The sequence below is a fragment of the Alligator sinensis genome, unplaced genomic scaffold, assembly GCF_000455745.1.
Source record: "Alligator sinensis unplaced genomic scaffold, ASM45574v1 scaffold1195_1, whole genome shotgun sequence".
Classification (NCBI taxonomy): Eukaryota; Metazoa; Chordata; order Crocodylia; family Alligatoridae; genus Alligator; species Alligator sinensis.
Window position 1 is genome coordinate 687,448 of NW_005842322.1, and position 11,906 is coordinate 699,353.

Below are 11,906 nucleotides of genomic sequence, written 5' to 3' on the forward strand. Positions count from 1 at the left end.
TCGCTCTCTCTCCTTTCCCTACCTCCACCCTACCCCCATCCTCTTTAAATATCTTCTAGTTCCCTCTGCCACCCCCCAACACACACACCCCTTTCTTTCTCAACTGAACTGTGAGATCTGTCACATTTGGGCTTCTAATCTTCACGCAACAAATATCCAATATGCTGTGAAATGTGCTGTTAACGTACAGAAGACACTGCCCCGGGCACCTGTCTGGGGAATATCTGAAACAACTCCTCATGCCCTTTAAAGAAACAGAATTAACAGCCAAGGCTCTTCCCCTTGCCCACACGCCCACCCAAGCCTGACTTGGAGTAAATGCTCCTGGTTTAGTTTTTGACAATGAATGCTGGGGAAGTGAGTGGGATATGCCAGCCCCTGTAGGCTGCTCTGTACGCTCTGTTCTCAGGGCTGTTTGCTGTGCGGGCCGCAGGCTTCAGGCCTTTGAAGGGTTGAATACCATCTTTTGATTTACCATGGCCAATGGGGTGTGAGGAAGCTTTACAACTCAAATACATAGAAAAGAAAACAAAAAAGCACAGAAAAGACCTTAAAAACCACACAAACCATAGTCAAAACCAAATGGAATAGAACAAGAAAGAAGGACAGTTCTTAGTAATAGCTTTAAGTATCTTAAAGGAAAAAGAAAAAGAAAAACACAACTACATTAGACACCACTCAAAGCAGTCCTTGCTTATTCATATCCATTATCAGATGCTTTAGGGATTCTGATGTATGACTGGCCAGATCTTAGCCTGGCTTAATTAGTTTGAGTTGAAAATGGTATCCACCTTGTCACTTAAAGGGGATTTTGACTGAGTTAAACAGTGAGATCTTGCATTTCACTCATGACCTCTTGGATGTGACCTGTCTCCTCAAAGAACCAGCTAACAAACTTGGAATTGATGGCTTGGCTCTTTGGCCTGCAAATATCATTTTCTCTAGTTAACTGTCTCAGACTGGACCTACCTATGTCACGATGCACTGGTAAAGAGATCAGCCTAAAAGCAAGAAAGTCCTGATTCAAGGTCTTAGGAGACATCTGGCACCTTTATAAATCTTGGGAATTGAGATAACAGGGGTAACTGGGTCCTGGGTTCCAAGCAACTGACGTTAAGTTTCAGCAGAACCCATCTGTCAGAGGAGAGGCAGAACTAAGAAGCATAAAAGGGGATCAGGATGACAGTCAGTGCAGAGCTAAGAGTAAAACCCAGGTAGCCCAGGCCCCCTGCTTTGACCACTTAAAATATATTTTCCCTATTAATATGTGATGCAGAGTCTCACAGCCTTTTAGCACATAGCAAAGCCTGAAGCAGTTTCTTACATGAAAAGCAAATTGTTAGAAATAATTTCCAAAAAGGAAATTGTGAAAAGGAGTGAAATTGGTGAGGTGTTAGATCATTACCAGAGATAGCACTGGATTCGAAAACGAAGCACACTCACAGATGCACATTAGCTTTGTGAAGGATTGCCTTTCCACATGTTAGACTGCAGAAGAGTATTTCTTTGAAACTCTTCCCCAAAGAGAACATTTTCAGCCTATGAAATTCTCTGGTCCACTTACATCTTCTGCTGTAGCATACTATAATAGTGGCCCCTTTTCTTCACTTGAGAAGGCATTTTGATGGCTCAAGAAGATATCTTTCCTCAAGGATCAGTCACTTGGTGCTGCCTCTTTTCCTGTGCTAGGTGGACACGCTGGTGTTTTTACATTTTCTTCTAAAGCTGAGTTCAGCGGTAAATTCCAGACAACAGGACTTGAGTAACTCTGCGTTCAGCAGGTAAATTCCAGACAACAGGACTTGAGTAACTCTGCGCTATTCTTCCAACTAAGGCAAAGCTCAAGTACCTTGCAGGTCCACCTGGGATAGAGCTTGTTTTCATCTCTCATTTTAAAGACAGATGCACGTTTTTATAAATCATCCCCTTTTCAGCCTCTTACCCCAGTTGTAATCAAGACGTTTGATTTTGCCTTCCAAACCCAAAGATGATGAAAAGCAATTCTGTTTGAGACAAATTAATGCAACTCCCAGATCAGTTAGATGGATTCACTACAAGGCAATATATTACCCTCTCTTCCCTATTGGCTTCCAAGAATGGAACTAGAAGATGAGGAGAAGCAGCCAAAAGAATCACTATTAAACTTAAGGCTCTTTTAGCTCTGATGCAGGATCCTTTAACTGATGTCATCCATGTCTATCTGTGACAGGAATCAATGTTCAGGTCACACTGATATGTAGATTGGTGTGTAATTGCCATTGCACAGTATAAACATCAAAGCAAGGCTCAGGTTGAGTGTCCTACTGAAAGTTCATAATATTTGGAAGCTGTCACAATGGGGCTTGGAATTTAGAATGAAAACCCAAAATCATCACAGAGCATGCATGCACGCTTATGGAGGGGCTTGGCATTTCTAGTTCGTTGCATGGCTCTATTTCTTCCTCAAATTCTCCTCCCAAATATATTGCTGCAACTGCATGAAGTCAACAGGTTGCACCTGTGTAAGTGATAAACATGTTTCATTTCTGGCACTTATGATTTTCAGCTCCCCAAAATAGAGGGAAAGATGTCATTTCCTTATGACCCCACTCGTGTTCTCTCACTACACTTTCCCAAGGTCTTCAGACACTGGCGTGACAAACATGCTGCTCTGGCCCATCAACACAGATGCCCTACACCACTAAGAGAAAGAGGAGAAGGGAGTCATGTCCTCAGCTCAAGAATTTCTAGACAATTATAACCATTTGGGAGATTTTTGCTGTTCTACAGACCCTTGTTTCTCAACTAAGCTTAAAAAGAAAGTCTTTGTTCTGAAGGAGACATATATATTGTCAGATTTGTTGCCAAGCAGGTTCCATCTGGGAATGCATAACTTTGAGAAAACAGGAAACAAGCTGTTGGAGGATTTCCCCTTTACCTTTACTACTGATGTCTCGGTTGGAAAAAGAAGCCCAACATACCAAAACTTTCAATAGTAATAGCCTAATGGCTACAACCTACAGTAAAATTACTTAATTTTGGGGGCCATTACTGTCAAATGCCATTGCGTTTTTAAGGGCTTAGGATTCATAGCACCTGTTCCTTCCCTCCATGGGGTTTCCCTTCCACACCTTTCTTTGGCATCTGTCCCACATCTTGCTTTGACTGTTTTGAGCGGTGACAAAGAGGCTGGATTAATGAGAGTGATTGATCAAAAGATGGACCAAGTAGCATGTCTTACACAAAGCTAACCAATTCCAGACCAACAAAGGAAACTTAAAAACATAAAGACTTAAAATCACCACTATCCATAACCAAGAATTGACATCAAATCTCCATGCAGCAACAGCTGGAGAGAATTCCTCTCCACAGAGAGTATCGTTACAAAGGTCTTAGCAGCTACTTTGGAAATCAGTTCAATCAGATCAAACCAACAGAAATAAAGAAAACAGGAAAAAAACACTAATTACAAGCCCAAATTAAAAGGGGGGAGTTTTTATACGATACCTAAATTGACCATGAGTTTGACACGTCCTCCATCCAGCTCCAGGCGCAGGGTGTCAGCAGAGTCTCGTGAGGTGGTGGCCACTAAAAGTCCATAGGCACGCTGGGACATGAAGCGGAAGGATACGTCCTCTGCTTCTGTGTGCATGACCATGGGCATGATGATCTTCATGTACATGCTGCCGTCGTAGCTTAGGATGGAAGCCTCTGCAGAGAGCAAAAGAAACAACAGCAGACAATGAAGCCTTCTATGGCACTCTTACTCCTGAAGGACCCCTCAATTTTACAGAGTCCTTATATAGAAGTCATGTCACCTGCCACCAAATGCAGCCACTCTGGGAAGTACATTAAGGATGGCTGCTTAACCACACCCAGTAATCCTATAAAACAGATGTAAAAAGGAAACAGATGATATTATATTCACCTGAAATTACAATTTAACAAAGGAGAATGCAGTTACTCAGATTACAGTTTCTCAGGACACACAGATTAGCACTGTCTCACCGTGTTCACTAAATGGCACAGACTCTATTTTACATCTGTTTTGAGAGCTGGCACCACCTTCAGCTGCCCAGCTTACCCTAGCACTGTTCTGAGTGTTAGTTTAGACAGAGCATATTGAGTCAGCAGCACCTCTCCTCTAGCATATGGATTTTTATTTGGTGATCACATAGCCTGTATTCAAGGTTGTCACTTATTTGGTGGGGTATTTGATCCCATAAATAGCATGTTTCAATTCAATACACTTGCAAGGGAGCATAGGCTATGATAGCATTGTATATTTTCATAGTTATACAGTGATATCATGTAAAATGAACTGTATCCAGTAATTTTCCCACACCTTTCCTTAATGTCTTTGAAATGTACAGTAGGTGCTCACTCTGCCATCCACAGATAGAATAGGCTTGGCATTGAAAAGAATCACACAACCTGAGATTGTATTGCTTTAGCAACCATCACAACAAAACATCCATTCACAAACTGTGCGCAAGTTGGCACATCACTTTTTCACTCAGGGATGACAGGTAATGGCTGCTCCGACCTTGCAGAAGCAACGTCACACATAAGACAAAATATTCTAAAACAGTGCCCATGGCACAATCAACACTACAGAGAGCTACCAGTCCCTCTAAATACTAGCGAGCTGGGTGTCAGGCAGAAGGATGTCAGTGATCTAAAGCTCATCATTAGGAACTTGAAAAGGACAAGGGACATGCACACAACAAATCAAGTCCTGCACTTGTTTTACTGCTTCTGAGTTTTTGTAAAGCCCATTGTTCTTAGAAATTCAGTGCCCCCTTATTTATGTTGATATTCCTTTGGGACCCTGTGACAAGCTCCAGACCTACTTACCGCAGCGCTGGTATCCACTTGGCCAATCTGCAAGTGAGCCAGTTGGCGCCATGCAGCCCAAAGGAGCTCCGCCAGTTGGTCACTCTGGGCTTAAAAGAAGCCGGGGGGAGAGAGGTGGGAGCACCAGCAGCAGAGCCAGACACTCTCCCCACAGCCAGAAAGGACCTAGTGCATCCGTGCGAGGCCAGCATGCCCAGAGAAGCACTGCATACCTGTCTCGCTGCTGGAGCACCCAGGAAAAACCCGGACGTATGCCACAGAGCCAGCAGGCAGCCAGTAGCTTTTCCCAGAGCTAAAGTCCCTGGAAAAAGCTTGGAAGCCCAGACTGCCCAGGCGGCACTGGGGACTCCAGCAGGCACCAACTTGATTGCCGCAGCTGGTGAGCCAAGAAGCACAGATCTGTGCTTCCTGGCACCTACGATAACCTCTGCAGGAACATGCAGGTCAGCTGGGGCTGGGAGAGGGCAGCCCATAGGGCACTGCCAGAGACTACCGAGGGAAGAACCTGGCATAGGACCCCCCTGGCACTACACATTTCCCTCAAGCGTTCGCAGACCCAGACTGCTCTGGCAGGGGACTGGTAGAACTGTGAGTATTGTACAGGCATGGAGGGACACACCTTGCAGCATTATAGTACTTGGTCAGGTGGAACCCAGACCAGAAAGCATGCCCAACAAAGGGCACCACTGACTTAAGAATCTGTGGAAGAGGGGGGTGCCAGGCACCAACATACCCCACATGCTGAAGAAAAAGTGGTTAGCACGGGGGCATTGTTGCCCTGCCCACTGCACCATCCAAGCTACTTTAGTTGAATTATTGTTACATTGTGATTTTTGCAAGCATACAGGGACACAGCCAGACCTCCTGCAGCTGTCATCATTATCAGGCCTCAGTGAAGGAGGAGAGAGCCCTGTCACCAAATCTGAGCAGCATCCAGGCTGATCCTAAACACCTGAGCAGAAAGGGGTGGGGTATAGGAGAGGAGGAGCCCCACAGAAGACATGCCAGCAGAGTTGCCCTGGGTCCTACAGGAGCCACTGAACACCACCTCTGGACGTAAAACCCAGCATAACAACAAGTCATGGCAGGTGATTAGACCCAGGTGCGACATAGCCCAGGAGGCAGGACATGCTCACCGGCCAGTGAGGTGGTCGTGAGCCTGTCAAAGAGTTGCAAAAATCCTAAATGGGAAAAGAAGGGTTTGGGACAGTTCACTGAAGTGTAACTACGGGTAATGGGGTGAAACTAAGCAAAGACAAACTGAAGCTGAATAGCAGGAAAAAAGGTCTCATATAGGAGACCAGTGGTTTTCAACCTTTTTTAATTTGCAGACCCCTAAAAAAATGTGAATGGAGGTGCAGACACCTTTGAATTGTAAGCGTAGGTATTCACATACTTTTGATTGATCACAGTTATCTTCCATGGACCCCTTAGACACAGTCAGTGGACCCCCAGGGGTCCACAGACCACAGATTGAAAACCACTGTATTAGACTGTGGAACAGACTTCTAAGAGCTGCAGCTAAAGCCTGGTGTCTTGCAGACATTAAAAAAGAATCTAGGCAAAGCTCTGAAAAAGATGTCTATGGGAAGTTAGTCAGGGACAGATGTCCAGAACTTCTGTTTTGTTTTTGGGCCTACAACCTTGACTGTCTGCTCTCTTTTTGAGATGGGGTAACACTCATTTCTGTTCACAGGAGAGGTACTGTAGGGGACAAATCTGTACAAGCACAAAGGTGTCCTACCAGGTCTTGTCTGTGTCTGGTGTCCACCATTCTATCACATTTTTCCCTACTGCTGCCAGTTAGCTAATGTTTCTGTAGCTATGCTGACATAATTAATGGTGTTATGATGCAAACATGGGAAGAAACAAACCAAGATCCAGATGTAAGTGTTATTAGAAAAGCAAGAAATGTCAGGAGATGCAGGCAGAATGAGCGCTAGGAAACTAGAAAATGACAAAAACAACTGGGGAAGCAATTATATTTTTTCTATTTTCTTAGAGAATGTCACAAAAAATGGAGAGCTGAGCACAAGAAAGGAGCTAAAAAACAAAGTGCTTAATATTCTCTATTGGCACGGGTTTTGCTTGAAGAGATTGATATTCTTCTCTGAGGGGACAGAGTTAGATTCTTGGGCAAGAACAGTGGCAACCTGCACAGCGTTGTAATTATTGTTTCAGTCCCTGAATACGCACTAAAGGGTTCTTTGATCAGCACAATTTATAAATCTACATAAATGCATTAATGCATGAATTAGTGTCCCTTTTCATTGCAGCCAAACCCCACAGGAGGTAGAGCTGTGAAGATCATTCAATGCAGAATTTTTATCACAAAATCATGTAAAAGAACCTAGAGTTGGAAAAGACCCAGCTCTCACCTAATCCATCTCATTGACATCAATGCAGAATTGCTCCCTAATGCGCATTGACTAGTGTACTGTCCAATTTAGTTTTAGTTGTCCCAAGTCATGGGGGCCTTCAACACCCCCTGTGGAGAGCTATTCCACAATCTAACATACCTCACTATGAGGAAGACAGTCAAGACAGTCTGCACTTTCTCTTCTCTCCTAGTTCCCAGCAGAACTTCTATGTGCATATATGAGAGGAAATGAGAGACATGGAAACAATAAGCTTCAAAGAACCAATGCTTACTGTCTGCCAAACTTCAAATGGTGCAAGCCTTATTGTTTTTGGAACAAGAAATGAAGTCCTCCCCACCTCTAACTAATGTAGATTTGCTTATGGCCCTGGACAAAAAGGAATATGCTCACTTTTATTCTGATGATTGCTGGGTAGGCTTTCAGTGGCTAATTACAGTAATGTCATGGGTTAAAGCATGGGCCAGGAACCTCCAGCCCTTGGACTGGATCTGGCCCATGAAGGTCCAACCTGGCTCAGGGCAGCATAGGGAACTGGGTGACATGCAGCTACACTGAGCTGCCCTCTCTGTCATTCTCTTCTGCCTGTAGCATTTATCCTTATTGCAGAGGGACCAGACATTTGAGGGTAAGTGCAGGGAGCTGAGGGGAGGGGGGAGAGAAAGAGATTTGTAGCCCTCGTGACAGCAAAGGTTGCTGATCCCTGGTTTAAAGTGTTCTAGGTTCCCCCTCACTAAAAATGCTCAATCCATATCTTTTGTACTTACTCACTCACTCTGTATGTTTTAGCCGGACCCAAGAAGTCATTGCTATATAGGATTATACTTTTTTCCAGGCCCAACTATGGGTGGTTTGAGCTAAAGCAAAAGTTAATACTCGCTCTACTAAACCCATCCACACATCCCCTTCCATCCAACACCCCCCTTACACCCAGCCACTTGGGTGCCAGTTCCTAGTGCCAACCCAGGTCCTGCATCAGTTTCTGGTGAGGAAGCATAAAGGAAAGGGGAATTCTCTTTTTTTTCAGACTGAGCAGCTGGGTTTACCTGTAAAAGCACAGCCCCTTTCCCCTTTACATCTGTACCCCTAATTTACCACCCAGAGCTGCACACTAGAACCAAATGCACTCTGCAAATAGTCACAGGCACTGTGTATATACACACATGCTTTCACTCTCTCTTCTCTCACTGTGGATTGTATTAGAGAATGCAATCAAGCATGAAATGGCTCTTTTGACACCTTCAGCTCAGATGTGCCCTGCATGAAAGAGTTATTTGCGCCAGTGTCTGAATACAGTTAGGGGGAGTGGGAGTGGGGAGAGTGTCAGAACGTGGTTGCACTGGGGGAATGTCAGAGTTTGTGTATGTGTGTAAGGGACATAAGACCCCAAAAGTAGCCCTCCCTTCCAAACTGCTATTTATGTGGAAGCCATTTGGTGCTTAATGCAAACTGGAGCTTTTCTGTGAGGTTTGGAAGATGACAAAGTGGAGCAGCAACAGAAGTGCTTGGGGAAGCAGAGATATAATGAGCTTCTCAAAATTCCCAGTCTCTGAGGAGGAGGTCCCTCCATGACCACTAGCTGCACCCCTTCTAGTTCTGAAGAACAGCTGTCTACATTCTGAGCACTTTGGCAAGGAAACCCAACATATTTTAAAACTGTCAAAAGCCAAACCTAAACCTGATTGAAATGTCATTATTTGAGTTTCTGAACTAAAATCTGATCCTGAACTTTAACAGGGAACCTTTGACCTGTTACTGGGGGAGGGCTATGAAGCCAACAGAACCAGTCAGGGCCCTTTAAGAGAAGAGTTTTGTGGCTGGGGTAAAGGCAGCTGGCAGGGCTCAGACTGACAAGCAGCCCTGTGCTCAGCCAGCTAAGGGGCCTTTGCTGAAGTTTTGCCTTTTGTTTCTGGGCAGTTTAGATGGCAGGCCTGTGGGGCAATGCCCTGACTAAAGACTGCCCATTCCCCACCCCGTGACTTCCTCCCCTGAGACTGCAGACGCTGCCGACTTAACTGGGTGCATCAAGGCACACAAGATAAAGAGTGGAGGCTCGGAAGAGCTATAAAAAGGGAGGGTGCAGGTTAGCTGGCTGCTGGGACACACGGCTCCCCTGCAGGGGTAGGCCTGCCACAGAATCCAGAGACAAACACATCTGCAAGGTCAGGCAAGAGGAAGGGTTCTTGGTTCCTTCCCCAACATGATCCAAATGGGGCTGGGGCCTATCTCTAATATTAAAGTAATAAGAAATGGCAACTGGGGAAAAGGATGAATCCACCAAGTGGGGTGGGGGAAGCAAACTAGGCAGAAAGGATATGTAATCCTGAGTATACCAGCTTAGCCCCATCAGTCTATAAACACTCCTCATTGGTGACGCATGATGGGGGGCACAGGGGGACATGTGCCTCCCCCTACATTTCTGTGCTGATGGTAGGATGCAGGGCTGCAGCGTGGTCAGAGCCAGTGCCCAGCAGCAGTGGGGGTGGCAGAAGCACCAAGCTGTGCCCCACCACTGTCAACACTGACATGTTGTCTATGGTCCTCACTTCATGTTCTTCTAGGTCAGGATGAAAACAAACTGGAGACAGGTTGTATGCAGCTCCTCCTATGCTATATATAACTCCCCTTATGTCCTGTTCTGGGCTTACCAGCATTGCCAATTCAGTTCCATTCACCGGACCAACTTCCATTTTAAAATGTAATTAACTCATTAGAACTGCATGGGCTGTGGGTTGAATGCTGAAGACCCAGCTGGACCTTCAAGGTGTACTTGTGATGGCATCACCCAGTCTTCCTTAGAGTTAGTGTTAGCACGGGGAATACTGCTGAATACAGAAGTGTCATCAGGTGAAAAACTTGCCTATGTGAGTTAGAAGAAGCCAATGAAATCAATTGCATCCCACTAATTTTTCACCCAGTAGCCCACAGCTGCCACTGCCTGTAACTCAAAGGCACTGTGTAAGACAATCACAAGTTCCAGCATACAGTGTTATACCTCCAATCAAGAGACTTAGCTGCCCAGATCAATGCCAAACATCACACTTTTAGATCTTTAGTCTTCATGGGCTGCACTTCTGAATCAAAGATAATTGTTTCAATCTGCTCAGCAAATTCTGCATGGTCCTTAGGCTCCTTGGAAGCTGACAATGAAGCCCTCAGATGAGCAATGTCTATACGTCTCTCCATGAGAAGATGGCTAAGATATGGCAAACAAGCCTTCCTCCGCTATGTACTCTGAAGCTTGAAGTATGGCAAGATCATGGGACAGTGATGACTGCCAAGCTTTTCACTTGTCTAATACCAGTTGCAACCTGGAGGCAACCTCTTATGATCAAAAGCTGTTCTTGGTCAATGACAACTTGGTGAGCTTTGTGAAATTTTGCTGATGGATCTCAGGCCAACTCCTAGTGGCATTTTCTGTTACACAAATATATGCAGAGTATGACACTCAGCAGTGACCAACCTCCAAATAGTCCCTGGACTGTATCTCACTCTAGGTCAGGATAAAGGCAGACTGGCAGGGTGGTGAGTGAGAAAAGCTTGCACAGCCGTTTCCTCTGCTGTCGCTTTTACGTTGCCAGAACATTTCACTCCTAGGGGCTGTCAATACAACTCTTTTGTTGTTCACAAACATTTATTTAAAAAAAAAAAAAGAGAAAGAGAGAAAGGCAGAAATAACATGCAGGCAGCACTTGGGTTTCCAGCTACATGGGAGCAGGGCAGGGAGACAGCTGGCCAGGGAGAACAGCGATGCCAATAAACAGTGGGGTGAGGTAAAGATGTGCATGTACAGAGAAAGAGAAGGATTTACCAGTTCCTTACGGTAAACACTAGTTCTCTGTTGCGAAGAGCTCAATCATATATTTACACATACACACAAAATGTTTTAATAGCTCTCTCCATGTGAATCAGTCTCCTCTATGGCTTTCTGAGCAGGAAGAATCCAAAGAAATTATCCAGTGGCTCCCCAACAGCAGACTTGGCTCATCTTACTGAGTGGATTAATTTTTTCCTTCATAGCCAATCCACATCTCTGCCCTACCCTTCCTCCCTTCTCCCCCAAATAATGTACATCCTGGTTGAGTTCTGATTATCTATGCTTTGGTACTTGAAAATGTCTTTTAAATATAAAATCACATTTCTGCCAAGTGCTCTTCGGAGTTTTGCTCGGTTTTATACTCCAACACTATTACACCATAACGGCAGCTACTGTAACAATCCAACCCTATTATTCCCTCAAAAACAGGTACCCAACAGCAGAAAACCAACCATCTATGAGCAGGCTTCAAAAACAGGGGGAAGGTTCGAGGGGGACTGAGCCCCCCTTAAGACATGAGAGCCCCTCATTAGCCCCCCCATAAGAGATGAGAGCCCTACCCCGCAAGACACAAGAGCCCCTGAACCGCCCCATGCCTTTCTAAGCAGCTCAGGCAGTGGCAGTGGTGCCTTTCAGCTTCCACTTCGGCGTGTGAGTTAGCGCGGAGTTCGCACGGGCCAGCCTACCAGAGGCATGACACGGATGGGCACGCGCCGCACCCCGAGGGTCTCCTTGGGCTCTGCGGCCCCCCCCTCTGGCACCTCAGAGACGGCCACCCAGACGGAGCCCCTGGCTCTGGGCTCCACGCAGACGGAGCCCCTGGATCTCGGCTGCGGGGGCTGCCTGTCCCCTTTTTCTGCCCTGGGGCCCGGGGG

At 45.6% G+C, this 11,906-nt stretch overlaps 1 protein-coding gene across 1 annotated transcript in view; it reads right to left on the minus strand.

Annotated features, from left to right (window-relative positions):
* The window catches only part of LOC102388118 (neurexin-3), a 337,244-nt gene that overhangs the window by 181,289 nt on the left and 144,049 nt on the right, over positions 1 to 11,906 (minus strand). Inside the window, exon 5 of the mRNA XM_025209977.1 lies at positions 3,487 to 3,690. Coding sequence (XP_025065762.1) covers positions 3,487 to 3,690 — 204 coding nt within the window. The remainder of the gene's footprint in view (positions 1 to 3,486; positions 3,691 to 11,906) is intronic.